This window comes from Panthera leo, chromosome E2, assembly GCF_018350215.1.
Source record: "Panthera leo isolate Ple1 chromosome E2, P.leo_Ple1_pat1.1, whole genome shotgun sequence".
NCBI lineage: Eukaryota > Metazoa > Chordata > Mammalia > Carnivora > Felidae > Panthera > Panthera leo.
The window spans coordinates 34,735,385-34,756,420 of NC_056693.1; the positions used below are offsets into that span (position 1 = coordinate 34,735,385).

Genomic DNA, 21,036 nt, shown 5'->3' on the forward strand with positions numbered 1-21,036 from the left:
GGGACAACATTCAGACGTGACTGGGGCTGGCCCTGTTACCTGGGCTGACGGCCCTCTGTGTGTTGACCCCATCAGAGGGGCAGCACCCGTGAAAGAGGCGGTTCCAGTCGAGTCGTTAGCAGGAAGAGAAAGGGCAGAGCTGTCCTGGGCCCACCCGAATGTCAGGCGCTCGACAACTGTGGGGAGAAACGCAAACTCGGCAAGTCACACGAGGTGGCAGCGGAGCACCTTTCCCTCCAGACCCCTGGCCCTGCTGCGGCAGAGGTCTGCTGCTTACCCGCAGCGCACTCTGGAGGGTACCGGTTGTGGGAGAGGAGCGCTTCTTGCCATTTACTTTCACAGAAGGCCTTGACGGCAACAGCAAAGTCAGCACGGTTTTTACGTCTCACCGAAGTCTAAGTGGCTGGTGCCCACGCTTCCAGCGTCATCCCTGTGGGACGAAACCAGACCCAGGGGGGATTCCCCGGGAGGGCCCAGTATCTAGAATGGCCTTTTGTTCTTGACTTTGAAATTCTTACATTACTTTTCAAAAACATTTTTTTATAGTACACAAAGTCTACAAATGACACAATAACTATTGTCTCCAGATGTAGTCACTGTACTAGTTTAACTGTATCCTTCAAGATCTAGCATATCCGCCCATGCTCTTCTCTGCCCCTAAACTGCTTCCTCCCTGCCCACCCCTCTCCGCCCCCCAGCGACTTTACACAGGGTAGTCGCATCATGGAGGTGTTTAACTTCTGTGAATATAACTATTTGTGCTGGGGTTGGCCATCCCACTGAGGGACCATATGCCCAAGAAGCAGTATAAGGGAGAGTGTGGGGTAAGCTTTCAGCTCCCTTATGTGATTCGAGTGTTTAGAGAAACACTTTTCCTGGAAGTCCCTAAATTCAAGACAAGGAAGTCCCTAAATTCAAGCCCATTGGTGATGGGCTCCAATGCTGAGGGACAGTAGGTGTGGTTACAAAAGAGCATGTGGGGCTCCAATGTGACAACTTCCTAAGGGAATTAAGAGCAATCTGGACTAGATGCCATTTTGTCTTAAGCTTGACTTGGACCCCAATGCCTAGTAAGATGATTCTACTGATCGTATGCTGTTCACATTTTTCCCCATTTAGTGTAGCTTGGAGTTGTTATAAATCAGTATCTGTACAGATGTCTTGTTCTGTAAGTGCTTACCGCAAGATACTTCACAGCATGAGCGTATGGGATGTGCTTTGGAAAGAGCTCTATGTTCACATCACAAAGGAAAGAAAAATATCATTAAAAAAATAAACTAAGAACAAATTTACTGGGGTGCCTGGGTGGCTCAGTCGGTTGAGCGTCCAACCCTTGATTTCGGCCTCAGGTCATGATCTGAGGGTCGTGGGATCACATCCCACGTTGGGCTCCACGCTGGGTGCAGAGCCTGCTGAAGAGTCTCTCCCCCTCCCCCTCGACTCACCCCTCCTCCGCCCCACTCATGTTCTCTCTCCTTCTAAAATAACAAACAAAAAACCCAAATTTACAAACCAAGAATATAGCATTTTATTCATTTCCAGATTATGAGTATTACACAGCATATACATATATTTAGATAACATATAAAACAATGAATAAACCGTAGGAAGAAATATTGGTCTGAAATTGCTTTAGGGAACATCTTTAATTCTATAGTTCCTGGTAAATGTGTCTCCACACACTGGGGCAGGCAGCTGGGTAAAGTCCAGCATTCGTGCACCAGAGCCCGGCCTACCCCCCACGGCACTTGCAATGCGAGGATGGCATTCTGGCATGGTCACTGGTGTCCACAACAAAGGACACCAAGTAGTAGATAAAAGAACCACAGCACAGTAAACTAATAGAAATATTTGTTTTTTGTATTGTCCTCCAGTTAGTTTCCTTTTCAAACTAACAGCCATGTCCAGGGTCTGACATCCCTTGAGTTGCATTCTAGTTATTGCTGGAGAAAAAGAAACAAAGAGAAGAGGCATCAGAAAAATAGATGGTCAGTGCCACTGACCCGCCTTCCCCTTTCTGGTGACACCGGAGGGGACACTGGACTGTGCAGAAATGCGCAATGTCAGCAGCAGGCAGGCATGGAAGAAGCACCCAGCATTGTGTCAGAGGAGACCGATGGGCTGACAGGAATTTGTTCGGATGGAAGATATTCTCCAAGGAAGGCCCGTAAGCAGGAAGCAGCAGGATGCCGCCCAGGGAGAGGCAGGACCACCTTGTGGAGGTGGAGACAACAGTCACAGAACATTTCCCAGGACCGATCCTGATTCAGTGCTGATGTTGCAAGAAGACCCAAGATCTATCTTACAATGAAAGGTACTCCAGACCCCACGTCAGCACTGAAAGGCTCTGCAACCCAACTCAGAATAGAGCACTTTCTAGCTCCCCCAACTCACCGTCTGGCCTTCCTCCGAGGAAGGCTGGCTTACCTTTGCTTTGTTCTGAACTGGGAGATATAATTTGAACTCTGCCGGCAGTTCATCTTCTGAGTAGAGTCTGTCTGAGAAGTAAACACGTCGGATGCGACAGTTTGCGTGGATCTGTGGGTGCAAGACTTATTTTAAGAGACAAAATAGGATTGCCCTTCCTCTTTTCCTGATTCTCCTAGAGTTCCTCCCACGAGGCTGTCAAAGCTTCATCTCTTTGGCCTCTCCTCAGCATGGCTTAGGGATGGAGTCTGGCAAGAGGGATATTTTGCTTGCTGTGTTCTCCCACTATATCTGAGCAGACACCTGAATATGGCCTGGACCTCTCTGAGCCCTCTGGACAGTGACTTGGGCAGCTTAGCCAAAAACCCACACTGTCCTGTCACCAGGGCCACAAGCCAGGAACAGGCAGAGCACACTCTCCTCTCCCGTTTGGCACTCCACAAGAAAAGGAGCCAGCACCTGCACTCTCAGGGTTTCGATGTAATTTGTGCCATATGCCCGCCGTGTGAAGTCTGACAGATTGAACTGAATCTGGTTCCAGCCATCATCCAGCCGCATGGGCATGGTACAGATGAAGGGTTTGACTCGGGTGGTGCTCTGGTAGTTACTTGCCCGAAACCGCCGACGCACATTCTTGTCATCTAGTACCTATGACATATAGAAAAAAGAGTCACGTGAACTCTACCTTGGAAGAAGCAAACGACCTGGGTATAAGACAAGGGCCTGAACTCCCACAGCCCAGTTTCCCAAGGCTGAGACCCAAGGGAGAATAAACAGACCAGATACAGGTCACACTGGACGCAGATGGCCCGGAAGTAGCAAGTTTATCTTGTCCGTTGCCAAGACAACACCAGCTGCTTATGACACATGACACACCCGAGGGCCCACAGACCATAAAATGATTTCATAAACATTCTTCCGTTTCAAAAATCAAAAATACTAGAACAGAGACCAACAATAACCAGTACTAAATGGACACTACTCTAACCTTTAAGCTTTGAAACTTACAGCTGTTTTTCAGATTTCCTAGGTGCCTACTGCTTCTTTAAAAACTTGGCATTAAAGTTTGACTACCGATACCAAATTTATGCCGTATAATAACGGCTGCATCAAGTGTGTAGTAGAAGCAGAAAAGAATACATACAGGGGCTCCTGGGTGGCTCAGTCAGTTAAGTGTCAGACTTTGGCTCTGGTCAGGATCTCACGGTTCTTGGGTTCGAGCCCTGCGTCAGGCTCTGTGCTGACAGAGCAGGGCCTACTTGGGATTCTCTCTCTCTTCCCCTCCCTGACTCATGCTTTCTCTCTCTCAACATAAACAAATAAACTTAAAAAAAAAAATACGGGATGCGTGGGTGGCTCAGTCGGTTAAGCGTCCTACTACGGCTCAGGTCATGATCTCACAGTTCGTTGGTTCGAGCCCCGTGTTGGGCTCTATGCTGACAGCTTGGAGCCTGGAGCCTGCTTCAGATTCTGTGTCTCCCCCTCTCTCTGTTCCTCCCTTGCTCTCTCTGTCTCTCTGTCTCTCTCTCAAAAATAAATAAAGATTAAAAAAAAATTTTGTTTTTAAAAATACATACAAAAGACTAAAGATACTTTCCCAGAGCTATTTTTTTTCCTGCAAGTTGATGAGCTATCCCTATGGTATAGCTGAGAGTGTACACATTCATGTGCATATACTAACCTGTACTTCAAAGGTAAAGTATTTCTTCAAATTTTTGATAATCATGACAAGGAAGGGCAGTTTAATCCCCAATGTCTTTTTTGGGTCTGCAGGACAGGTGATATACGTGGTGCTGCAGAGAGAGGAGACACCGGTAAGCACTTCCCTTGTGGTACACACAGCAAAAACACTCGGTCCAAGAGTAAGATGGAAAGCAGATCTAAAAGAGCCAGGTACCTCACCCAATCCTCAATCCTTGAATCAGCTGATGCTTAAGAAAACACAACGCTGGACTCTGAAACAAAAGCTGAACACAGGGCTAGACATCAACAAAAAAATAACCTGGAAAACAAACCCAGGCCAGCGATCTGAGGAATTTCCTCCAGTGAGAGAAGACTCAATTCTGGTCTAAGAGAAGCATCAAGTGATAGAAAACGTAAACTAGGACCACTGTGGCACAGAGAGCCACATAGTGGCACACGCCATCTACTATGACCGGTGCCATCCCTCCGCCCACACCCACAGCCTTGGTTACTTATTAATAATAATATAACTAATATACAGCACTTACTATGTGCTGAGCAGGCTTTAAGTGCTTTATACACAATTTGCTTACTTAATCTTCACAACAACCCTCTAAGGAAGGTGTCCTGTTACTATCCCTATTTTACAGATGAGGAAACTAAGGCCTGTGGGTTAAGTAACTTGTCCAAGGTAAGCTGTAAGCAGTGAGTTGGATCCACACCAGGCGCTCGGTGCCACAGTCTGTGCTTATTAACTTCTATGACGTACTGCCTCCCTGCTGTACCGGGTCTCTGGGTGAACAGAGGGGCCACCTACCTGACATTTGTCCCTTCAATCTCTAGCACCAGGGACTGGATGTCATTATCAGTGATTCTTTTGATGTGGCCATTCCGCACCTACAACGAAGAAAATTAAACCAATTAGGACTGAAATATTTGGCAACAACTTTGTTAAGATTCTGAAGGCTGAATGGGACCATTTTTTTTTTTTTTTAAACGTTTTTATTTATTTTTGAGACAGAGAGAGAGACAGAGCATGAACGGGGGAGGGTCAGAGAGAGAGAGAGAGAGGGAGACACAGAATCCAAAACAGGCTCCAGGCTCTGAGCTGTCAGCACAGAGCCTGACGCGGGGCTTGAACTCACAAACCACGAGATCATGACCTGAGCCGAAGTCGGATGCTTAACCGACTGAGCCACCCAGGCGCCCCTGAATGGGACCATTTAAAGAAAACCACAGTAGCTCTTGGGGCATAACACAGAACTTTGGGACACGGTATACTGAGCTTATCTGTAAGTAGGCCATGATATTACCTCTATATAAGGTCCCATCAGCCACCACAGGAATTGCAGGTGACTTGGCAATCTATAAATTAGGATAAATTTCTTCCCAAAGAAATCAACTCGAGGGGCACTTGGGTGGCTCAGTCAGTTAAGTGTCTGACTCTTAGTTTTGGCTCAGGTCATGATCTCAGTTTGCGAGTTCGAGCCCCCTGTTGGGTTCTGTGCTGGCAGCATGGAGTGTACTTGTGAATCTTTCTCTCCTTCTCTCTCAAAAAATAAACATAAAAAAGAAAAAGAAATCAACTCGATTCAGCTAACATTTACTCAGTGCCTACTATGCACTAGGAACATTCATATACACTCTCTGACTTAATCCTAACAAAAATCATAAGGTAGGTGGTATTTTACACATGTGGACACTGACATCCGGGCAGTGCAAATGAGGACCCTAAGTGACAGAGTCAGGATTAATGACCAGGCTTTCCACACTGTCTTATATACTTCTTCGGTCAAAAAGGCCCAATCCTGGGTGCCACTGGAAGGGCACCTCCACTGGGAGGGCAGCAACCAGAAAATGAGAGCACTACTCCCCAGTATCAAGCATCATTTTTATCTTCTACACTGCTTATTACAATGCTCCTACTTCCTGCTTCCTTATTTTTTCCCTAAATTTCAAATTTTTAAAGAATTCAAGTCTCATCGGTGCTGCACACAAAACCCTTCTTCAGCGTTTCAGCCCACACCAACCTCTCTTCTTTCTGATTTGTCTGTCTGGCTCATGTAGCCTAGACCATATAATTTAGCACTTCATCCTACATGGTTCTGTGTCGTCTGCTGCATACGTAGGAGGTACAATATGAAGAGAGATCAATATTCAATATGGATTTCCCCTCTTAAAATATTCGGGAAAGCACAATTACCTTCAAGCAATGAGCGCTTAAGCACCTAATATGGACACAGCAGAGAAACGCAAAGGCATTTTTGACACAGGGCTGGACTATTAGGGCTGAATGGATTAATACATGAAAAACATCAACAAGATTTGGTACAGGATGCACCTAAAGCATGTGATCTTTTTCCAGGCATAGTGAAAATGGCTGTATTGACATGTCGTATTGACTCAATCCTTTGGCTTTCCAGTAGACTTGCATATAGAGAACACGGTGTCAAGTCTGACTGAGAGTTGTATTTTCAAAATGGATTATTAATATTACAGCATTTTGTTTTTAGGCATCAGTCTCTGACCTCTGGTACTGTGAATTTGATCCACTTGAGGTGTGCCTGGTGTTCCCATGGGACATTTGATATCACTGCCTATCTTTTTCTGCGAGATGTAACTGAGTCTTGTCTCCTTACAAAAGTATAAGCTCAAGGGTAGGGATCAAGTAGTAAGCATCATTTGCATCTTCTACAAAGCTTAGTACTATGCGAGGCATAAACTAAGCATTCAAATATTTGCTGACTTCTGGAATTTGTCACCCTGAGAGTTGGCAAGGGTGAATAGATTCAAGGAGGATTTAAAAAAAACTCCTGGATAACATATCCACCATGGACTATTATAGGAAGCCAGAGAGACTGGGGTCTATCACAAAGCCAGGGAGGCTGCCAGCATGAGGAATGCTTTCCCACAAATCAGCCTTTGGTGCCCATTATCAGAGACTGAACGCAGGGTGGATGGGCCCCAGATCTCTGCCAATGCAGCATTTCTTGGGTTCTTAAGACACAAACGTCACATTGAAGTGCTCCTCAAACAAAGCTGGCGACACCGCTGCCCTCCTGCTTCGAGTTCTGGGCCTCTTTCCCAGGGAGATTAAGAGCACAAAGGCTTGGGTCTGTGTAGCACATGCCAATGCGGCCCACCTCATTCCCCACATAAACACTCGGGACCAAATGGCAATATTCCTCCTCGATCTGCTAGCCCACAGCTGCTGTGGAAAACAGACGGACTTGCTGGTGAAGGAGGAATCAAATGCGAAATTATTTCCAAATAACGTGATGTAGTCATGTTGCTAAGAGGGGCTGGTATTCCAACAAGATGCAAACACTAATTTGATAACATACAACTAATTATTCTTTATAACTTCATTCTTTCTTTAAAGGATACACAATGCAACAATCGACATGGTTAACCTGAAAGTATCAATTAATTATTGCTAAAAGGCAACTTGTTGCAATTTATCCAATATTGCTTAAAAGCATGGCTTCGAACCTTACATCCCCAAAGGTCTCTCAGAGCACAGGGAGAATGTTCTCTTCGCTCCAGAAAGCTCGGCCAGATTCCACAGGGAGGAAATGTTAGGAAATTTGCTTCTGCCCATCTCAAAGTTTCTAGCAGATGACTTCACTCCAGCAAATGCTACTATTCAAGTCTTTATACAGAAGAAAACAATGCCTTACAAAGCACGCAGAAGCCAACAGACTGGAAGCCAAAACAGACTTTGTGTATTCTTCTGCCTCTGCCCCAGAGGCAAGCTCATTTTTAGCTAGACTTTCAAAAACTTCCTACAGAGAAATTTCTCTCAGCAACACATCAACCACCACACTCCAGGACTTCAGTCTTACAAAATTAATTAACGTAGTCCATAAACCAGGAGAACCAGGAAAAAAGGCAGCTTTTTCAAAGGAATGCCCACCGGTCTCTCTGGAGTTTTAAGTATTCTCCTATCACCAACTGCCAGAGTTCTGAAATCAAATTAAGTTGATTGGTTAGTGAATTATGATTTTTCTCCTTTATTTAAGGGCTGCAAATCGAAACTCACTGGGAAAGAGGGGTGGGGGGTGCAATTAATCAGAGAGATGAGCACTTAAAGGACACCTCCCCAAACCTCTTTAGGCTCTAAAACTAGGATCAAGGGAAAAGCGGGGTGGACAATTTGGGACAAGGCCTCTCAACCACCTTGGCAGTCTGGCCGTCACTGTTTTAAATTGTAAAGGTCTTGCAGGAAGCAACCCCCTCCTCAGTCCTGCTTCTGACAAACACATACAACAAGATACGTGACCTCAGAAAGCATTGACTTCCTTTCCTTAGCTCCTTCCAGTTCAGAGGTCACTAAGCAGGCCTGGCTTTGAAATGAAGATAAAGTGAACTGGTCAGTATTTATTGCTTATGGTGGAAATAGGTTTTATCTTACTTCCCTCTCTAAATGAGACAGTGCCAATTGTTTTTGACTTTTTCATTCTTTTTTACTTCATGACACAGTCCCGCTATCAAGGTGCAGGTTACAAGTATTTTATTCCTCCAAAAAATAAACAAAGCCAATCTTACATTTTTTTTCAAGAACTCCCTATCCCCACCCTCCCTCCACCCCCAAAGCTATGAGATGGACGTACTTTGGGAGCTGCAGAACCCGGGTTACTGGCTACAACAAATCAAAAAGGTTCTCAGCCTCTGTGGACACCAGGAAAGGAACCTTCAAGCCCTTCTTGCAATCACTCTCCCAGGCTTTCCATGGTCACTGGGGCAACTAATAAAGAACACTGATTTTCTTTTCTTTTTTTTTTTTTTTTTTTCAATGTAAGCTCCAGGGAGGAAGGTCAAGCTGAGGGGAAAAAAGTACTACTGGGATAGGGAGAAAGCTAGCCAACTCTCCATATTTCTTCAAGTGTTTTAAAAATAACACATGAGTTGTATCCATTCTCTACCCCCACTTTTCATTTTTCTGGCTCCACCCACTTATCCTGGCAGACAGCTGAGCCCTCAGCCATCTGGCATCCTAGTCTTAATAATGACACATGTTCCAATTTACATTAAGCCATTAGAGCTGTACATGTCGGCAGGAAAGTTTCGCCTGTAGCTAGGGGCCGGGATGTAAGTCAGAAAACAGGCAGAGGGAGACCTCTGTGGGGAGAGCCGGGCATAGCTCTGTCTCAAGGCCTGGGCCTTGCAGGCTCCGACGGGTCAAAGCTTCTCTCCCTTTGCTGCACTTAACAGGGACTCTCCAGATAGCACACGGGAAACTCTGGGCATATACAAACAACCCTTTAGTTACAGTAAAGGCAATTAAGTGCAGTGCTAACCAGTCTCTTCCTAGCAATGCCTTGCAAGGGCAAGTGTAACTCAAACCCATGCCTTCGCCCAATTATAGTAAAAGCTATTACTCAGAATAATAAACATCATCAGGCTGATCCAGTAAAAGTCTGGGAAAAAACCCAGCTATACTACCTTCATGTCCAATGCCCTCGATCCTACTACCGGGAACGCAGCAGTTTAACATGTACCAAGAAAGTTTGCTAATTAAAAATGAGGGTGTGGAAACTCCTTTTCTGGAGAGAGATTATTCATTTTTAAAATTAGGAACAGGGAAGGAATCTAATACTATCCAACAACAACCACAAAACGTCTGCTTCTAATACTTAGTTTTAGAATAGGCGAGGATCAGCGGCAGCTGAAAGACGAGGTGAGAGGTGAGAAAGACAGAGAAACTTGTATGAACTAACATTCTCATCTAGTAGACTTTTAGGATATTAAACATATTTTGAAATATGAAAATTTTATGTTTTACACAGGCATAAGTGGGAACAGAACCTTCTGGTATTTTCTTTACAAACCAGAAGTGATATCGACATTAAACATAAAAGTCCTTTAATAAATGAAATATTTGCTGGTTCCAGAAGTTAAGGGAACATTAAGAAACCCCTAATTTCTCCTAAGCTGTTGGTTTGATAAAGACAGAGGTCTTTATCAGGAGGCTTGCAGTCTAGCAAGGAATACAGATTTTAAGAAGCTAATTTCAAGAATGAATTTCAAGAACGATGGGTATGATGAAAAGGAAGTAGAGGCTCTATAAGGGGGTATAAATGAACTTAACCTGGAGGGGCAAGTGGATATAGACTCACTTAATCTGACGAAGTGCCTTTGTGCTATAACCTGGAGACTAACAGAGGTGGAAGGGTGGGTCCCAGCAGAGGGACAGGTACAAAGGCCTGAAGGTGAGAGAACACAACCTCCTTCAGTTCAGTAGGAGGTCTAAGAGGGGAACCCGGTGGGGGGTGGGGGGGGGGCAAGCCTGGAGAATTGGTTAAGCAGGCACCCGACCATGTGCTGTGTGGCCTTAGAGTCACGTTAAGGGTTTTGGACTGGGAAAGCCATGCTACAATGACTAAATTATTCTAATTTCAGAAGTCTGGCTTTACTGTATTTCCTATTCCTAGGTATCAATTATAAACTTATTTACTCTTGAGCAAATTCCTGGGTTTCCTGCCCTATTTAATACTGTATGCCATAACTCTGTTGCCAAGCATTTTATATAAACCTTCATTTAATCTCCATAATCATGGAAGGAGGTGGCATCATTACAAAATAAGAAAACTGGGCAGGTAAGTGCTTGCCCAAGGTTACACAAGACAGGACATAGGACAGAGCCAGGGCGCACATCCACCCTGTCCCAACTCCAGCCCTGGGGTTTCAAGGTAAAAAAGTTTTCTTCCCCTAAAGGAACTTGTAGTCTAGTGGGAAATACACAATAAATAGGCAACTGCCATACAGTGTGAAGTAGAGGGCCACAGGAATACACAGGAGACCTAACTTAAGCTCCCAACGTAACAATGTTTAAGTTGAGATTTGAAGGAAGAGATGGGCGGCAGGAGCTATGAACTTCAAAGAGGGTCTGATAAACGCAGATGTTACAGATGTTAGTAAGCACACCCACAAAAATGGAGCCTGTCAATTCACTAGTATGAATATGGCGTTCACTCTTCACACTCATAAGGAGACCCAGAGCCCAAACAGAAGCCAAACTTAATTTTTCCAAGATTACTCTTTACAAAAAACAAACTATAGAAATTCTTCTCCATAAACTCCGGAAGGAGAATAGTAAAGTTTGTGAAATCACAATAGTAACAAAAATAGCCATATACTACTGGCAGAGTTCAGGGTCATTTCTAGATAAATGTGGATGGTCTATCCCTCCCTCCATCGAACTTTACCTTTACTACAACTTTGCCTTACTCCCTAAGAGCAGGGAAAATGTCTTCTAACTTTTTATCTCCCCAAATCTACACAATGCCTGTGATTTAACTGTTGCTCAATACTTTGATAAGTATATCAATTCCCAGTGTTTCCCCAACTGAATTGGATTCCCAACACTTCCTGAGGACTTTAATATAGCTAAGAAAAGGCACACATGCAACAAAGCCTATGGATCTGCCCCAAACTTATCCTTTCCCTTTCCTTCCCTTGCCCCAGGGGAAAAGATTCACCCCTAAACCCATTTCAGTCTAAATACAAAAAGTATTTGACTTTGGCTCAGCTCATGATCTTGTGGTTTGTGAGTTCGAGCCCCACATTGGGCTCTGTGCTGACAGCTTACAGCCTGGAACCTGCTTCGGATTGTGTCTCCCTCTCTCTGCCCCTCCCCAGCTCACACACTCTCTCTCTCTCTCTCTCTCTCTCAAAAATAAACATTAGACACAAACAAACACAGAAAGTAGAAGGACACCTGGGTGGCTCACTCGGTTAAGCATCTGACTTTCAATTTTGGCTCAGGTCATGATGTCAAAGTTTGTGGGTTCAAGCCCCATGTAGGGAGCCATGCTGACAGTGCAGAGTCTGCTTGGGATTCTCTCTGTTTCTCCTTCTCTCTCTGCCACTCCCACACGCTCTCTCGCTCTCTCTCTCTCTCTTAAAATCAATAAACTTAAAAAAATACAAAAAGTAGAAATATAATTAACTTTTACTATTATAAGAGTTTTGCTTAAAATGAGTGTTATTCTAAATGTTTTCTTTGCCAAAAGGTCTGTTTAATTTACTCCAAGTAACCCTGCCAGGTGTTCTAATAATGTTTTCACACGTGTTTATGTCATTAGGGTACCATCCGACCTCTAGCGGCGTTGTTAAGGGACACAGTGCACCATGGTTACTTTGCTTTTATATTCCGTGTGTAAACATATTGACTGGCCAAAAAGCTGCATTTGAAAAATAAAACACACAAAAAGATCAAGCCCAGAAAGGTTAAAATGGACAACTCTGGTAAGTTTCACCTAATCGAAACGCTGAAGCGTCCCTACCTCTGCAAGTCTTTCAGTGTTACTAAGTTCTCTGGCCTGCTCCAGAAACCTCTCCTAGATCAGGTCCCGTTCTCTATTTCAAGAGCCTTATGTTGACCTTTTTGTTGTAACTGCACGTTCAGCTAGCACACAAGGTTACTCCCTCCATGCCTCCTGACAGCCCAAAACTAAGCCCAGCCACAGGTGGGCAGCCATCATCCTTACAAAGTTCCCAGGTACATTCAGGCCAGGTTCTCTGTGTAGAGATGCAGTTTCAGAGGTTTCAGTGTTTATTCCAATGTGAACAGAACCATGGAAGTGAAAACCTCAATAACGCAGGGAACAAAACTAAGGAACTGCTTTCCTGTGTAATACTCTTGGTATGAGACTGGGCTTGTGGACAGAAGCATAGTGAAAAGACGAGACTTCGATGTTTCGCATGTGCATAGGGCCCAAGCGACTCATTATATTCAGATCTGCCAACTATTATAAAAATGACATGAAGAACGCAGCACTCTCAAAGCTGCTCTCAAAATGCAGAATTCCCTAGTCCTGACCGGCAGAAGCCTATCGGTGTTCTCTATCAATCTCGTGTGGCCCCAAACGCTCATTTGCGGATAAGGAAGACAAAGAGCTGTTCTGAGATGAAATCCAAGATTCTTGGCTTCGTTACCCATAACCTGCTTACTTAGATTATTCCACATTTATCTCTATAAAATACCATTCAACATACCACTTCTCTCCATTCTCCCTTGAGAAAATCACCTGTCTTCCACAAGAGACTGCCTACCTGAACTTACCCTAAAAAAGGGTACAGCGGACTAGGAATTCACGTGAGCAATGAAATAACCAAGTAATAAAACGCAGACCAACGCACAGCCTGCTAGACATACATGCCCCTACCCCACATCTCCAAAAAGTGGGCAAGGTCATCATCTCCTGGGGTCAGTGAAAGTATTACCCAGGGGAGACCGGAATAAAAATAACGAGGCTTGCACTTGGCTCTGAACTTATTAACCCAAACAAAACTTTATCACCATTTTGCAATTTTCCTGATGTAGAAATCAAGCACAGAAGGCACAGTTCAGACCCCAAGTAGCACTGAATGTGGAGCAGGTGCCAAAGGCCACCCGAATTCTCCCTTGTTTGAGATCACTGGAAGGAAAGGAGCAAATGAATGAAATCCAAACATAACTGCCTTCTGGCTGTGCCTCTATAACGATGCCTGGAACAAAAGCTCTGTGTCTTGTGCCCAGCACAGTGCCTGGCACAAAACAGGGTATCAGTAAATATTTGTGAAATCAGTGAACAGCAGCTTCTTTCATCTGCATGCTCCCAAAGCAACCTCAAGTAAGTTTATGCATTTCACGCTATGACACGGGTACTATCTATCCCACCATATAAACAGGGAAACCGAGGCTTCTGAGGAACCGACTGAGCAAATCAAGACTGCGGAGAGGGACCACTGTCATAACCACACCATGGCCTCTGGACACTTAAACCCCAGCCACGCCCACCCCACACGCACCCCCAACTGCTTACACGACGCCCCTACCTTGCACCTCAGTCACGCCAGCCTGGGGACAGGTCACAGCAGCGCCCGCCCGGCCTCCCCTACTCCTAGGCCCCAACTCTACACAACTACCCACCACCCCGTTCCCAGCGTCCGGACGAGGAGGGGACGCGCGGCCCCTGCACCCCGCCCAGCGGCTGTCCCCAACTCCTGACCTTTTTGTCCCAGATCTGCAGGGGTTTGCTGCCAATGCTGTAGAGGATGGAGAGGAAGCCGCTCTGGAACGTGTTTTTGAACATCTCGCCCGCGGCCTTCTCAGCCGCGCCGGAGCCGACCTAGATATGGGCACCAAGGGATGAAGGGAAAGTAAGGGCTGGGCCTGGCCGGGCTGCGCTCCTGATCGCCTGATCTGTAGTCCCTCGCGGGTAAAATCGGTCGCAAGACACTACCTCCACGAGTTTCTGCTCCCAAAAAAAACAAGTAACCTCAACTGGGAAACCACAGCAACTGCCGCCCGCGCTCCTCTCCCCGCCTTAAATGGAGGCGGCGGGCAGTCCCCTGTGTAAAATGGATACCTCCGCCCACTTAACCCGCCCCTGAGCACGCGGGACCCAATCCTGCCACAAGGATCACGGACTTCCGGGCTCTTCCGGTCTTAAGCCCCGCCCCAGTCCCGCCTTCTTGTGGAAAGAACTCTGTTGTCAAGGGACTATTTTTCTCATCCTAGTTCCAGAGCTGCTTTTAGAAAACGGAAGGAGACAGGAGTATAGAATGTGTGGAGCACGCAAAGAGTGTCAAGGGAACGTGGCGGGGTGGGGTCAGGAGGGTGAAGACCTGGCCCCGCCCCCTGAAGGACTGGGAGGAGTTACAAGGGCAGAAGTAAAGTGGAGAAAGACGCAGAAGGTGGCTTTGCTAAGCAACTGCTTACCCCAGTGTCAAATAGACTGGCCGCCGTGTGCAGGGTAAGGTTAAAGCAACCAAACATTACTGAGCACTGTGCTAAGCGCCTTATGTACAGCATTGCTTTAATCATTAACAGGGTCACTATGAATATACTGCGTATCTTGTGGGATGCAAAGCTGTACTCTCAGGAAAATCACCTTGAATGCACTAGCGAACAAAAAAGCCTGAACATTAAGGTAACAGCAGGAATTAATAAAATTAAACAAAATAGAGTTGGTGGAGCTGTTTTTCTAAATCAATTAATACTTAGAACATTTTTTAAAAAGACACAAAATAAGCTATGCTATTTCAAGTGTGGAAGAAATCCCAAGTGTTGGAGACCAGTCACTCACTGAGCATCTTCCTAAATATTATATTCTGTGCTCAGGCCTGTGCTGGGTATTGTGACTGACAGAGAAGGAGTTTGCAGTTAACATCATCAACAAGGCTACAAATGGCTAGCGTCAGTCGAGCATTTATCAGGTGTCAGGTACCATCCTAAGAGCTTAGCCTTTCCTAAATCATTTAATCCTCACATCAACCCTGTGAACAATCTAGCCAGAATTTCCAGACATGGCAGGGGGTGGGGGTGGGAGGATATGTGGATCATACTAGAGTAGAAAGTAAAAAACAGTTTTTTTTCTATGAAATTGTTATTTTTGGACGACTGCTGGGGACTGTGCTTTAGGCTGGTAAACAATTTATCCCTTGATTGTTACTAAAATGTTCAGGGATCTTCCTTGCCTCTTCCAGCTCCTGATGGCCCTAGGTGCTCCTAGGCTTGTGGAGCTTCACTGCAATCTCTGCCACCATCTTGGCATACCTTTCTTCCGTGTCCTCTCCTCTCATGAGCACACCGGTATTTGGATTTAGTGCCCACCTTGAATCTAGCATCATATCATCCTGAGACCTTAAACTAATTGCATCCACGAAGGCACTCTTTCCAAATAAGGGCCCATTTCTCAGGTTCTGGGTGGACATGAATTTTGAGGGGATACTATTCAACTCATTACACTACCTCCTCAGAGAGGACCTCTTTGACAACCAGCATGAAATGGCACCTCTAACCCCAACTTCTTGTCCTCCTACCCCACTTTATTATTGCTTTCCATAGTACTTATCACCACTTCATAGTCTATATAGTTACTTATTGCTGTCTCCTTTCCCCTGTTTTGAGCTTCTGGGAGAAAGAATTTGGTCTGCCTTGTATTCCTAGTACCTAACGTGCTGGCATAAAGTGGGAATGCAGTAAGCATGTGTTGAATCAGTGAATCAGTCATGGACCTGGGGTCCTGGTCACTGCAGGCCCAGCACAGGTTCTGTGTCTCCTGTTCTCAGCAGCTCCAGACCCATCCCACCAATAAAGATCTTCTCCTCTGCACTGGGGCTCACCTAATGCATCTGCCTATTCACATGTCTCTCATTAACCATGCACTCTCCTCAGTTAAAACGGAACACCTTGGGGTGCTTGGGTGGCTCAGTTGCTTAACCAAGCGTCTGACTTCAGCTCAGATCATGATCTCAAGGTTCATGAGTTGGAGTCCCACATCAGGCTCTGCACTAATGTTGTGGAGCCTGCTTGGGATTCTCTCTCTCTCTCTCTCTCTCTCTCTCTCTCTCTCTCTCTGTCTCTCTCTCTAAAAAATAAATAAATAAACTTAAAAAAATGGAACACCTTGAGCAAGTATGGGCTTAAGCGCCTTGAACAGATAGACAATCAATGAGCAAGCTGATGAATAAAACGAAAGTGCTTGTTTCTCCCAACTACCCATTCTCAGTAAGTGTCTACCTGAACTGTGTTTAGTTCTTTATTATGTTGGGGTTCAAAGTTTATTGCGATCATGGCCTTAGCTACAGTAAGAATGATTTTTTTTTTTAAATTTATTCTGAGAGTGCACATGTGTGCAAGTGGGGGTGGGGCAGAGAGACAGAAGGAGAGAGAGAATCTCAAGTAGGTTCCACACTGTCAGCGCAGAGCCCAGTGTGGGGCTTGAACCCAGCAACTATGAGATCATGACCTGAGCTGAACTCAGACGCTTAACTGACTGAATCACCCAGACACCCCTACAATATAGATGATTTGATCAAAGGTTTGGAGAACATGAATTCGTGAGTTGACTCCATGGTAGACTTAATTTTGGCATGCTTTTTTCAGGTACAGACTGTCTTCTTCTGTGCATGTATCCCAGCACCTACACAGGACCACCATCATGGCAGGCATACGATGAATGAATGAGTTGATTAGAGTCAAATGATCACCTCTGACATATACTTTCATTTCAAAGGTGATGTGGACCAACTTAACCTAAAACCACAGATGTCTCTCACAGAAAAATGCATTACACTATCATTCTTTAAGATTGTTTTCCCTTCATCAACATGAATTTATGTAAGGACAAAATACAGGAAAAATCTTGCTAATCAGTAGCTTCCTTCAGTGATTTCTGTAATTATAATGAGGTGGACGAGTCAGTTAAAAAAAGAAGAAAAGAAGGAAGCAGAATTTACAGAGGCAGTGAAGTGATTCCAATCTGGGTAGTGGGTGCAGAAGCTTAGTTGATGTATCAGGCCATTAAGAGTTTCAGAAAAGGTAACAAAATCCTGACCCTCATTGAGTGAGGTGCGATCTGGGGGTGGTCTTGAAAATCCCATTACTATTGCAAGGGGCTTAGTTTGTTAACCAGAAATTTGGATATAACCATTGCAGAAGTAGCAACCTGTACTTGGCCAACCCCAGAATCTCTGACTATGAATGTATCATAGTCCTGAGTTCAGATAGAATGTTACCTTGGTAGAATGTCACACACAGATTATGGCAAGTAAATCAAAACCATGATACCAGTAATCCTTGTCAAATAGAGGAATAAGTTTCTGATTGTTGTGATATTTTGTTATTTAAGATGCCTTAATGTATTGGAGAACCTGATGCTTTGAATTTAATTTGCAATGCTTGAAGGAATGTGAAATTAGCTGTGATTTTAATTTTAAAATGCTTATAAAATTTTAAGTGTGTAAACATTAAATGTTTAAAAGATTTTGATTTATTAAACTTTAAAATGTATTAAGTATCGGGGCGCCTGGGTGGCGCAGTCGGTTAAGCGTCCGACTTCAGCCAGGTCACGATCTCACGGTCCGCGAGTTCGAGCCCCGCGTCGGGCTCTGGGCTGATGGCTCGGAGCCTGGAGCCTGTTTCCGATTCTGTGTCTCCCTCTCTCTCTGTCCCTCCCCCATTCATGCTCTGTCTCTCTCTGTCCCAAAAATAAAATAAACGTTGAAAAAAAAAATTTAAAATGTATTAAGTATTAAAAGATTTTATTTATTAAATCTGTGAATTTAGACTTAAATATGTTAGTATTTGAATGCTTAGGAAGATTTCATCTCATTTTAGGTCTTTCATATTGGAAGTGTTTGTACAAATCAAACAGATTAAATATGTGATTAAATATATGGTTCTAAGGAAACTAGATTAAGCATACAAGCAATATTTACAGTTTAACCCATTAAGTTTTGAATCGATTGAGCATCAGTCAAGGATTTAGCAAAAGTATTTATACATAAAACCAACTACTTTGTAGTTATAACAAGACTTGTAAATTGATGTTAAGAACACAAGAGAAATTAGATTTTAAATGTACAGCTTTAATAACTAAGATATTATTGGGGCACCTGGGACGCTCATTCATTTGAGCTGCGATTTTGGCTCACGTCATGATCTCACAGCTCGCTCGTGGGTTCGAGCCCCGCGTCAGGCCCTGTGCTGACAGTTCAGAGCCTGGAGCCTGCTTCGGATTCTTTATCTCCCTCTCTCTCTGCCCCTCCCTGCTCGCGTTCTGTCTCTCTCTCAAAAATAAACAAACATTAAAAAGAAAAACAACTAAGATATTATTTGAAACACCAGTAACCATAAGCATCCCTTTCAGTGTGCAAAGGCACTGAAAGATACCAAAACCCAGTGGATGGTGTTTGCTCAGGTCAGTCAGAGCCCAGAAACTCAGCGCACCTGGCCTCCGAGAGACACAAGGGACTCTTCACACACTGCAAGGAAGCATTTACGCCCCACCCCTCTTTGCTGATCGACATGGGAAGGTATAGCAATGAGGTGGGTAAAGTTGTGCCTGGAGAATCACCCCTTAGCTGGGAGTAAAGATGAAGAGTGCCTTGAAATTGGGTGTTCAGCTGGTAGATGGAGGACCACTGCGTCCCGGCCCGGGTGGTTACACCCAGAGACGACCCTCAGCCCGGAAGATAGCAGTGAAAGAGCCAGTGGTGGGCGGACGAGGCCGCTGCTCATCTGAGAGTGAAGTTCAAATGGGACTCTGTTGGGCCCTTGCACATTATTGTTATTTTTTTTAATTTATTTTTTAACTCACATACATATGTGTGTGTGTGTGTGTGTGTGTATATATGGTGTACAGTTTTATTTAATTTTTTTAAGTGTCTATTTATTTTTGAGGAAGGGAGAGACAGAGCATGAGCAGGGGAAGAGCAGAGAGAGAGGGAGACACAGAATCCGAAGCAGGCTCCAGGCTCCGAGCTGTCAGCACAGAGCCTGACGTGGGGCTCAAACTCACGAACTGCGAGATCATGACCTGAGCTGAAGTCAGATGCTTAACTGACTGAGCCACCCAGGCGCCCCGGTGTACAGTTTTGACAAAGGCACCAAGTCATATAACCATCACCACATTTAAGATACAGAAGTTTCATCAACCCCCAAATTTCCTCGTGTTATCACCTCCTATGCTTAAACCCTGGCAACCACAGATTTATCTGTTCTCCATTTCCTACATTTTGCCTTTTCCAGAATGTCACATAAATGGAATAAGTATACTTTTGAGTCTGACTTCTTCACAATGCGTTTGAGATGCACATTTTAACAGCTTTTCTTTATTCCTCAGTGTTGCTCATCCATTCTACACCCACCCCTCTGCCAGTCCCTGCGTGCTTTTGAAGGCTTCCCTACAGCACTTCAAACATAGCAGCCATAGTAGCCATTTTTCATACTTAAGGTAAGTTTTTCCCTGTAATTTTTGAAAAGATCTTTTAAAACTGCTTTTGAAATTGTTTGATTTTGTAATTGTGACTCTTCACTAATTATCATGAGAAAAAATACATATATGCATATTTTTCCAAAGCTAAGTTTTTTTCTCTATTTATTTTGAGAGAGACAGAGACAGTGCGAGTTGGGGAGGGGCAGAGAGAGGGAGAGAGAAAGAGAATCCCAGGCAGGCTCTGCACTGCTAGCACGGAGCTCAATGTGGGGCTTGAACCCACAGAACTATGAGATCACGACCTGAGCCAAAACCAAGAGTCAGACACTCAACCAACTGAGCCACCCAGGTGCCCCAAGAGAAAAGTATATACATTAAAAAAAATTTTTTCCCCATGTTTATTCAGTTTTGAGAGACAGAGCATGAGCAGGGGAGGGGCAGAGAGAGAGGGAGACACAGAATCTGAAGCAGGCTCTAGGCTGTCAGCACTGAGCTGATGCGAGGCTCGAACTCATGAACCGTGAGATCATGTCCCGAGCTGGTCGGCCACTTAACCGGCAGAGCCACCCAGGCATCAAGAAAAAAATATTAAAAAAAATTTTTGTATTAAAAAGCATGAGAGAACACGAGTGGGGAAGAAGGGCAGAGGGGGGGAGAGAGAGAGAGAGACATTGAGAATCCATGCTGAGTGTGGAGCCTGATGTGCTGGGCTTGATTCCACAACCCTGGGATCATGACTTGAGCCAAAACCAAGAGTAGGATGCTCAACCGACTGAGCCACCCAGGCACCCCAAGAAAAATATTTTTTTAAAGCAAATGACAATGAAGCTCATAGGATTGGAAAGACATGTAATTACATTTATTAGTTTTTTATTTCATAACTTTCTTATGTTAGCGCCAACACCTTTTCTTTTTTTCAGGTCTCAAACATTCCTGTTTCCCTGGAAAGCGCAAAGACTCTGGGCATCATGTCCCAGTGCCTAACAGAGCCTCACAAGAATTCCATGACTAAAGGCATCCCAGTTCCAACCTAAACCAGTGAGAGAAGGGAAGAGAAGACTGCTTCCTCTGAATCATAGCAGTGCCCTTTCTAAAACAAAACATACAGCACAGTTTTTCCTTTTTAAGATCTTACCTCACAAACATACCGTGTAAAAATGTACGCGCAGATTTGTTCATTGCGGCAATACTGGTAACAGAACTGGTAAAAGTCTCT

The 21,036-nt window shown here is 44.6% G+C and overlaps 1 protein-coding gene and 1 long non-coding RNA gene across 4 annotated transcripts; one reads left to right on the top strand and one right to left on the bottom strand.

Annotated features, from left to right (window-relative positions):
• Positions 1–1,888: 1,888 nt before the first annotated feature.
• Positions 1,889–14,459, bottom strand: CFAP20 (cilia and flagella associated protein 20). 2 transcript variants are annotated; one of them, XM_042919957.1, is made up of 7 exons: positions 14,340–14,459; positions 14,106–14,225; positions 4,928–5,007; positions 4,109–4,220; positions 2,887–3,075; positions 2,428–2,538; positions 1,889–1,943 (listed from the first exon to the last, which is right to left on the bottom strand). In XM_042919957.1, exons 2-7 carry the CDS (start codon positions 14,187–14,189, stop codon positions 1,938–1,940), a joined length of 582 nt encoding a protein of 193 aa, XP_042775891.1. In that variant the 5' UTR covers positions 14,190–14,225; positions 14,340–14,459; the 3' UTR covers positions 1,889–1,937. The 2 variants fall into 2 exon arrangements, with proteins under 2 accessions (XP_042775891.1, XP_042775890.1); XM_042919956.1 differs by having other exon boundaries at positions 14,106–14,459.
• Positions 14,460–14,601: 142 nt separating this feature from the next.
• Positions 14,602–20,982, top strand: LOC122207901. 2 transcript variants are annotated; one of them, XR_006197052.1, is made up of 4 exons: positions 14,602–14,852; positions 14,930–15,029; positions 19,728–19,838; positions 20,741–20,982. It is a non-coding gene; the product is annotated as an uncharacterized LOC122207901 (long non-coding RNA). The 2 variants fall into 2 exon arrangements; XR_006197053.1 differs by lacking the exon at positions 14,930–15,029 and having other exon boundaries at positions 14,606–14,852.
• The last annotated feature ends 54 nt before the right edge of the window (positions 20,983–21,036 follow it).